Below are 9345 nucleotides of genomic sequence, written 5' to 3'. Positions count from 1 at the left end.
CGGCGCGCCCAAGGCGTTGGCGGGCGCGGACTTCACGCCGGGGGCCGTCGCGCGCGCGCGCGCGAAGCGCCGCGGGCCCCGGGGCGAGGGCCACGAGGCGGCGGCGGGCGCCCAGCCCGCGGCGCCGGCCGCGGCGCCGCGCCCGCCGGCGGCGGCCGCGTCGGCGCCGGCGGTAGCGGGCCGCGCCGTCGGTTGCCTCGCCGCCGCGGAGGCGCGCTACGTCGCCGCGGCGCGCCGTCGCGTCGCCGAGCCCGCGGCGCTCATGTTCCCCGAGCTCGAGGGCTACGAGGCGGCGGTGCCCTCGAAGCACGACGTCGCCTTCATGGTCGACGTCGCGCTCAAGGAGGTGCGCGCGGCGCTCGACGACGAGCCGAGCCTCGCGCCCGCGGTGCTGGGCCTCGTCGGCGGCGCGTGCGAGGCGTTCGCGGCGCGCTGCGGCCGCGCGCTGAAGCGCGTCCCGGCGGCGCGGTCGGCGGGCTTTAGGACGCTCGGGGCCGCCGTCGACGACGCCTGCCGCGGCGGCGTGTCGGCGGGCGACATGGTCGTGCCCGAGGTCGCGTGGCGCGCGTCGGCCGTCGAGGAGCGCGACGCGAGGCTCGTCGCGTGCGCGGCGACGCTGCGGCGCCAGGCCGGCGACCGCCTCGGGGCTTTGGGCGTCGCCGGCGGCGCCGACGCGCTGGCGCCGGGCCTCGCGGCGCTCGACGGCCTCGGGGAGGCCGTCGCGTTCCGCGGCGTCGACGCCGCGAGTTACCGCGTCGCCGTCGAGCTCGCGGCGTACGCGGACGACGGCGCGCTCGGCGCCTTGGACGCGCCGGCGTCGCCGGCGCTCGTGCGCGCGCTGGCGGCGCTGAGCGGCCTGCGCAACGGCTACTTCGCGGCGCTGCCGTGCTGGCCGTCGCCCGCGACGGAGAGCCCGCCGTGCCGCGCGGCGCTGCCGCGCCTCGCGGCGCGCGTCGCGCGCGCGTTCGTGTCCCAGGCGGCGCTGCTGCGGGATGTAGACGATGCGGGCCGCGCGGCCCTCGCGCGCGACGTGTCGCGCCTCGACGACGCGCTCGTGGACTACGAGCCCGAGGCCCTGCCCGCGGAGGCGCCGCGGCGCGAGAACGGCCGCGCGCTCGCGGACGAGCGCGAGGCCGTCGTCGACCTGCGCCGCGCGCGCGGCGAGCTCGCCCTGCTCAAGCGCCTCCTCTTCGCGGAGCCGCGGGCGGGCGAGCCCCGGCCCAGGGCGATCCTCCGCGAGGGCCGCGCGTTGCTCGCGGGCGCCGCGGACGGCCGCGACGGTCGCGCGGGCCTCCGGCCGTCGACGGTCTGGCACCACTGCCTCGCGGCCTGCGGCCACGCCCTCATCCCTTTGCCGGATGCGCTCCACGACGCCGGCGACGGCGGCGACGACCCGGCGCCGCCCGCGGCGCGCGCGCGCGCGCTCTACGCCGCGCGCCTCGCGGACGGCGCCTTCGACGACGCGCGCGCGGACGCCGACGGCGCCCGCGTCGACCGCGAGCGCGAGGCCTGGCTCGACGTCCTGCGCTGCCTCGACACCTGGGCCCAGCGCGCGTCCGCGTCCGGCGTGAGCTCCCTCGGCGACGTCTACGACGCCATCCACCAGGACGGCGAGGTCCTCTTCGACGAGTACAAGGCGGCGCTCCTCGCCGCGGGGAAGTAGGGTACCTTATTAATAGCAGCAGCCGCTAAGGGGGCAAACGCTTGTTATCTAGGAGACTGGAGTTGTGGCGTGCGGGCTAGTCAGTCCGAGTTCGTGTTAGCTACGACGTCACTGCTAGTAAGCAGATTTATTTATTCTTGGCCTTCGCCTCGGCCATCTCCGCCTCGAGGAGCCTCGCCGACTCAGGAAAAGTCTTGACGCCCTGGCTGCGATGACGAAGCCATAGATTCATGAAAGCGACCATCTCGCAGCGGGGATTCCGAACTTTAGCCGCGGCCGCGATCGTCAATGGCGTCATCCCGGCGTCGAGCGAAACTCCTTCAGCCAGGGGAAGCAGGCTGTTTTCACGGGTAGCGTCCTTGCTCGTCTTGGCGTTCATATCGGCCCCGCGTAAGATCAGGGTTGAGAGGCATTGAACCAGCCTGAATCGCTGAATTCCGTCCCCCGTTCTTGTGGTCGTATAATACCTAGGAACAGGCTCGGTGGGACGGATTTCAGGGTCTGGACGCCGCTCGGCGCACACTACGACGTGCAACGGCGTAATTCCGATCTCATCTTTCTGATTCACGTCTGCCCCTTGATCGAGAAATTCCTCGATCGAGTACTCGTGCATCCAGTGCAGTTTGATATAGTTCAGGAAGTTGGATGTGAAATCATGCGGTCGTTCCCGGAGGACTAAGCGAACGATGGGATCGGCGCGACATATATCTTCGGTATCGGCATTCAGCGCGTATTGAAGGGGGTCATTGAAAGACGTCGGGCCGAAATGTGTTGTGCGGGTCATGGCGCCGCGCGCGAGGAGAAGGGCCACGATATCATAGTTGAGCTTGAACGCCGCGACTTTGAGCGCATTTTTATGGCCAGGCAATGCCGCTTCAAGATCGACGTCTGGCTGCTCTAAGACGACCTTCACAGTGGCCAAGTCGTCGCTAAGCACGGCAGAAACGAGGACCGGATCCGATCCTTCTATCACGTGCGCCAACGAAAACGTCTCGAAGAGTACTTCGAGGGTGCCCGCAAAGCCTCCGATGGCGGCCATAGAAAGTGCATCCGAGCGTCTCTCGCGCACGCTCGCGCAGATGTTCTCGTCGCGCAACAGCGCACGTACAGCATCGGGTTGGCCCTCCCTGCACGCGTACTCGAGGTAGCTTGCGCCCCCAATCTCGCCGTCGAGAGGCACACCGTGGCATCGCAGGATATCGATCGCACCGCCGCTGCCTACTCTGATTGCTTCAAGGATGACCCGAAATGCTTCGTACTGACGGCCAATTGGAGCGTCGGTTGCGAACTTGGACAGGAAGCCTTCCAGCGAGCCATTTGATAGAAGGAGCTCGAGGCAGCGCAGATGGCCTTCCGCGATGGCTATGCGCGCCGCTTCGTCGACAAAGATGCCAACGCTGGAACGCATCACCTCGGCGACAACTTCATCGCGGCCAGACTTGCAAGCGAGAGTAAGGAGGACTTGCATTTGAATGCGCCAGCGCGTTGCCTTCGCGCTCGGGTCTGTCGTCTCTTCGGCGTCAGTCGAACGCCACAGAGCAGAGAGCATTCGAATCGGCTTGGAAAGCAGCTGCAGTGACTTAGAAGGAAGTGCTTGCGTCGGAGCGTGAGACGTGATGAAACTGCGGACGCCAACGACGTCGCCGTCGATGGCCGCGAGCACTGCCAGGTCCATGGGTGCCGTTTTGATAGCAATGAACTCGCGCGACCAGCCTTCAATATTTCTCCAAATGTTCCGGTGCTGGACAAAGACGCCTGGTGACGATCGCAACGCGCACAACAGATCGGCGCGCTCGGTCGGAGTCGTATTTGCCGCCATCGCCTTCTCGAGCGAGTGGCACGTCGCACGCACCGCGTCCCATCCCCTGGGCTTGTCAGCAGAGCGTCGGACGTTATCGTAGGAAGCCCAGAGGAGGCCGATCGCGACTGGATTCTTGGCTATGATCGCGTGGTCCAACGCCGTGCATCGCGCGTCCGAACGGGTTGAGATGCTCTTGCCCGGTTCGCCGACGACGTAGGACAGCGGGTGCTGCATGTACGCCAAGATCTCGCGCACGATGGCGTTGCGGTTGTCACTGATTGCGTACGCGAGGAGGATGGCCGCCGCCGAGGGTTGTTCCTCGACGAGGCGGAGGTGACCAGACATGGTTTCGATCTCCGCGTCGTCGACTTTGACAACGACCTTGTCCTCGACGAGCCGGACGATCTCACCGCGAGCCCAGGTGATTTCAGCGCGCGGAGGCGTCGGATCACCCTCGGCGTAGTCGATTGGGTCACCCGGGGCGAGCGCGTGGACCCGCTCCTTGGTCAGCAAACTCTGGACGGCCTGCGACACGCGCTGCTTGCCGACCTCGCTGGCTTCGCCATCGCGGGGTGTCGCAAGAGCGTCGAGAACCGCGAGCACCACGGAGTAGGGGCCGTTCGCTCCATGAAAGACGTCGCCGTACTGGCGAATCACTAAGCTCTCGAACGTCGAGCTCGTGCGATCCGTGAAGCACCCGAGATGGTCGAGGAACGGCGCCTCGGCAGAAAAACAGGTGGCCGCATCACGAGCGAGCGAGGCGATGCCGAAACCGAAGAAAGCAGGCCAGAGGTACTCGTGGCATGCGATGCGCGCGACGTCGTCAACCCGCACATCGCCCACGCGATTATCGAATTGAGAACTATGCTCCAGACCCTTGGCCTTGAAAACGCCGACGATTGGAAGAAGAACGCCACTCTGGACCTCCTGCAAGACGGCGTGGGCCGCCGTGGAGAGGCCAGCGGGGCCGCAAACTTCCTGGAGGAAAACTTCTTCAGGCAGCCCCAGGAAGAGGTGATGCGACATCGCTTTCCAGAAATGGACCACGAGGTGCCGCATGGATGCCTCGTCGAGGACCGCCGACGCCCGCGCGGAATCTTTCATCGCCTTGGCGAGCTGCGCTTGCGTGCCGTAAAATTGCGTGGAGGGCCGCAGCCCCTGGCGGCGAGCAGCGAGCACGACGCGTCGTGGAGTCATGAGCTCGCCCCCCATCGCTTCGACGAGCTTTTCGGCGCCTGCCGGCGCGACCGCGGCCGCCCGTTGCGTCTCCACCTCACTCAGGTTCTCCGTGAGCCGGGCCTTGAGGCTCGTCAGCGCGGCTTGATCCGCGTTGCGTTGGGCTACGGCTCGGTCTCCGAGCTCGACATTGAAGCACCCCATAGACAGCAGCGCCGCACGCCGACGCTCCGCGGCAGCGATCGCGCAGGCGTTCCGCGCGGCGTCCACATCCGCGCCGCGTGAGCCTTGTACCAAGGCCGGCGCGCGCGGGCGAGGAGATGGCATGAGCGCGAGGTCGTCACGGTAGATGACATCGCTCGCGGACCGCCCGCAAGCGTTGAACGAGAAGCAGAAGTGCGTATGGATGTCGAACACGCCCTCGCGCCGCGCCTGGAACAGCTCGCCGCGCGCCGCAGTCTTGACGGCGACAATGATGGCCTTTTCTTTCGAGACGTCGAGCTCGATGTGCGCACCGCGGACGATGCGCCACGCGCGCGGGCAGAGCTCCTCGAGTCGAAGCACGTTGCGGTAGCCGGCGAAGGCGAGGATCGCGGTCACGTTGTGGCCGTCCTCGAGCACGCGCGTGAAGCAGACCTCCGCCTTCGAGCAGGACCGGGGCCGCTTGAGCGCCGCCGACGCCTCGGGCGCCGACGCGCTCTCGTCGCCGCGGAGCGCCTCGTCGTCGTCGCCCCGGAGAGGGGCGGTCGCGCCGGGCTCGTCGGGCGACGCCTCGCGCCGCGAGAGCGATGCGCCCATGACGAGCGAACGAGCCGGGGCGAGCCGGAGAGTCCTGTGCGCTTAGCGGGAGGTCGTGGCGTGCGGATGCGGGGCGAGGTCAAGCGTCTGCGCTTAGCGGGAGGTCGTGGCGTGCGGATGCGGGGCGAGGTCAAGCGTCTCGTCGCGCGACGAAGGCGCGGATGCGGGGCGAGGTCAAGCGTTTGCGTCGCGCGAAGGCGTACGTGAGGTCCTCGCAGGTGAGGTGCAAGGCCTTCAAGTTTGGGTGCTTGCCTCGCATCCAGCGCCTCCGTGCGCCGAGATGGAGCTGCCCCGGAGAGCCCAAGGCTGCCTCATCCGCTAGAGAGAGAGCATCGCAGCCATGCAGCGCCGCGGCCCGGCCAAGCTCTTCGACGGGAGCCGGCGGCGGCGCGCGGGCTTCAGCGGCAAGGACGGCGCGGCCTACGATGAGGCCGAGGTCGAGCGCGAGAAGGAGAACGCGCGCGAGATGGCTGCGCGGCTCCACGACGAGTTCCGCCGCCCCCAGCGCAAGCGGCCGCGGCGCACGATCACAGCACCGGAACGCACGGAGGGCGTGCACCGCGAGTTCGAGGCTGGCGGCAGCGCGACGACCGAGGGCGCCGTGGTGGTCCCGAACCGCGCGTCCGACGTCGCGGCGCGCGACGCGCTCGACGCCGCGGGCGTCGCGGTCGCGCGGACGCGCCGCGGCAAGCACCACGACGTCATTCGCCTGCTCCAGCGGCGCGGCCTGGCCCTCGCGCGGTGCACGGAGGCCGAGCGCGGGACCCGGCGCCTCGTCGTCGCGGCGGTGGACAACGACGGCCTCGCGCTCGAGTTCGCGAGCGCGGCGCTCCGCGACGACTTCGACGTCGTCCTCCGCGCCGTCGAGGGCGCGGGCGAGGCGCTCCAGTTCGCGAGCCAGCGGCTCCGGTCCGACCGCGCCGTCGTGTCGGCCGCCGCGCACGAAACTCCAAAAGCGCTGCGCCACGCGTTCTGGGCCGCGCGCGGCGACGGCCACTTCATGCGCGGCCTGCTGCGGTTCCGGGGCATCCTGCTCGAGTTCGCGTCCGACGCGCTGCGGGCGGACCGCGACACGGTGCTCATCGCCGTGACGCAGGACGGCGCGGCGCTCCAGCACGCGTCGCGCGAGCTGCGCAGGGACCGCGACTTCGTGCTCGTCGCGCTCGCGGGCAGCCCCGGCGCGCTGCGCCACGCGGCGCGGGCCCTCCGCGAGGACCGGGCCTTCGCCTACGCGGCGCTCAAATTAGGCGGCGAGGCCTTCGAGTTCGTGTCGGACCGGCTGAGGGCGGACAAGGCCGTGGTCCTGGAGGCGTGCGCGGCGCGCGGCGCGAACCTGGCCCACGCCGTGCCGGCCCTGCGCCGCGACGAGGACTGCGTGCTCGCCGCGGTGAAGAGCGACGGCGACGCGCTCGCGCACGCGCCGCCGGCGGGGCAGGACAAGGGTGATTCAACGTCGCTTCAACGTGAGTGTTCCGCGCGCGCGCGTTCCGGAAAAAGCATCCACGCGTCGAGACCGTTCCGAGAGATGATCGCTTGTCCAAAAATCAGCCGAAACGAGCGGAAACTGGCCGAGCTAGGAGCCTTTGAAGTTGGGAATTTCGCACTCTTGTCCTGCCCAGGCCGCCGGCGCTCCGGGCGAATCGCGCGTTCGTCTTGAAATGCGTCCGCGCGAAGTCGAAGAACTGGCACGCGCTCAAGCACGCGAGCAAGGCCCTGAGGCGCGACCGGGCCGTCGTCCTCGCGGCCGTGCGGACGTCCGGCGCGGCGCTCATGCACGCGCCGAAGAAGTTCTGCGGCGACAAGGAGATCGTCCTGGCCGCGCTGTCGAGCCCCCTCGCGCAGCCCTACGTCTCCAAGAAGCTCGCCCGGGACAAGGAGCTCGCCTTCCGCGCGCGCCAGGCCAACGGCGACGCCCTCGCCTGGGGCCTCGGCCTCTACGACCTCACGCGCGCGCCCGTGCCCAAGCCCGAGCCGGGGCCGGACGTCCCGCGGCCGCGCTGGTCCACGGCCGTGAAGACGCGCTTCGACTTCAACCGGCGGCGCGTGTACGCGGCGTGAGTTCGTAGTATATGGAGGGGTGCTGTGGCGGCGTGGAGGGACGGCGTAGGCATCCTAGTCTGGTCCATTGACTCTGGAGCCCGCGCCGACTCTTTGCCATCACCCCCGCCCTCGCGCCGCGTAGATCACGGAAATCAACGACGCCGTCTACGCGTCCCCCCACCGATAACATGAACCCCGAGATCCTCCAGAAAAAGCTTGAATACGAGAAGCGCAAAGCCAGGGCCAAAGAGTTCAAGGCCCGCCTGACCTGCACGATCTGCGGCGAGAAGGCCAAGCTCAACTGCCCCTGCGAGACGACACAGTGCGCGCCCGGCGCGCGTGAACGGGTCGGGGGCGGCGCGCTCACACGCGACGCGACCCCGCAGGTACTGCTCGACGGATTGTCAACGCGTCGACTGGCGCGACCGCGGACACCGCGCGGTGTGTAAGAAGATCCGGGGCGAGCGCGCGGCGGAGGCGGCGCGGGCGCAGGCGCCGCCGCCGCCGCCGTCGCCCCCCAAGGAGGTCTTCTACGGCCCCGCGCCGCGTTCGCACGCCGACGAGGTCCGCGCGCGCATCGCCGCCGAACACGAGGCCGCACGCGTGCGGCGCGAGGCGAACCCGGAGCGGCAACCGGATTCGGCGCGGTTCGGATCGCGATGCCCGATCTGCTTCGATGATTGGGACATTAACGCGGTGGGGAGGATTAGGATTCGCTTCTGTTGCTGCCGCTTGGTCTGCCGTTCGTGCGATGAGAAGATCGTCGGCAAGCCATGTCCTCTGTGTCGAGCACCAGACTTTAAATCTAATGCGGAGAGACTTGCAGCCCTTCGTCGCCACGTGAACAACGACATGCCGGAGGCGGTCAAGCATCTAGGGAGTGCGTATGAACACGGCGATCAGGCACTCGGCATCGTGAAATCCGCGAAGAAGGCTGTGAAGCTCTACAAGCGCGCCGTGGAGCTCGGGGACGTACAGGCGATGGTGAATCTTGGAGGTTACTATGGTGGATGGAACCCTGGCCCTGGTGTCAAGGTGGATAAGAAGAAGGCGATGCAGCTGTTACGCATGGCAGCCGATCGGGGCTCCCCGCAAGGACAAAGCAATCTCGCGGCGGCACTTATGCAAAATAATGAACACGAAGAGGCCGTCCACTGGTTCAGGCGTGCTGCACAACAGGGCTTCGCGGTCGCGCAAGTCAATCTTGCAGTATGCTACGCAAATGGCATCACTGTGGACCGCGACCTCGACGAAGCCAAGCGGCTTTGCGCGCTCGCGGCCGCCGCGGGCAACCAAGAGGCTCGCGCCATGCTAGCGCAGCTAAACGCGTAATCGTTCTCTAAATTAGTACTAATGGAACCCGGGCCCGTAGGGCGTCCGCCGCCCCGCGGAGGTTCCGAACGCGGGGCGCGCGACGATTCTCCGCGCGGTCCGCGGGACCCGTCGGCCCGCGTGGATCTCCGCGTACGTCGTCGGCCGCCGGCGCGGCACCGCCGGCGCGGCGGGCGTGCGCAGGGGCGTCCAGTCGTTGCGCGTCGGCCAGGCGACGGGCGCCCGCGGCGGCGCGGGCGTGCGCGGCGGCGCGGCGCGCGGTCCGTCGTTGTCGGCCTCGACGACGACCGTCTCCGCCGCGCGGCGCGTGTCCCGGGCCCGCTCCCGCGCCGACAGGAGCGCCGCGTCCGCCTGGGCGCGCGCGATCTGCTCCTCCGCGACGTAGGCCGCCTCCGCGCGCGCGTCCCGCAGATCCGCCTCCGCGGCTTCGCGGAACCGCCGCTCCGCCGCGAGCCGCGCGATCGCCGCGCGCGACACGGTCGCGACCTCCGCGGCCGCGGCGTCGCGCGCGCGCCGCCGGTCGGCCTCGGCGGCC

The 9345-nt window shown here is 69.1% G+C and overlaps 2 protein-coding genes across 2 annotated transcripts in view; both read left to right on the top strand.

Annotated features, from left to right (window-relative positions):
* AURANDRAFT_62591 (hypothetical protein) overlaps nt 1-1663 on the top strand; it is a gene marked incomplete at both ends in the record, with an annotated part of 3646 nt that extends 1983 nt beyond the window's left edge. The window contains one exon of the mRNA XM_009037003.1: nt 212-1663. Coding sequence (XP_009035251.1) covers nt 212-1663 — 1452 coding nt within the window. The remainder of the gene's footprint in view (nt 1-211) is intronic.
* Nucleotides 1664-5778: 4115 nt separating this feature from the next.
* On the top strand, nt 5779-7670 carry AURANDRAFT_71145 (hypothetical protein; the record flags this gene model as incomplete). The annotated part of the gene is made up of 2 exons (XM_009037004.1): nt 5779-6890; nt 7058-7670. 2 exons carry the CDS (start codon nt 5779-5781, stop codon nt 7494-7496), a joined length of 1551 nt encoding a protein of 516 aa, XP_009035252.1.
* Between the last annotated feature and the right edge of the window lie 1675 nt (nt 7671-9345).

The sequence above is a fragment of the Aureococcus anophagefferens genome (genome assembly GCF_000186865.1).
Source record: "Aureococcus anophagefferens unplaced genomic scaffold AURANscaffold_5, whole genome shotgun sequence".
NCBI classification, from domain to species: domain Eukaryota; class Pelagophyceae; order Pelagomonadales; family Pelagomonadaceae; genus Aureococcus; species Aureococcus anophagefferens.
This window is presented reverse-complemented; position numbering and strand designations above follow the sequence as displayed.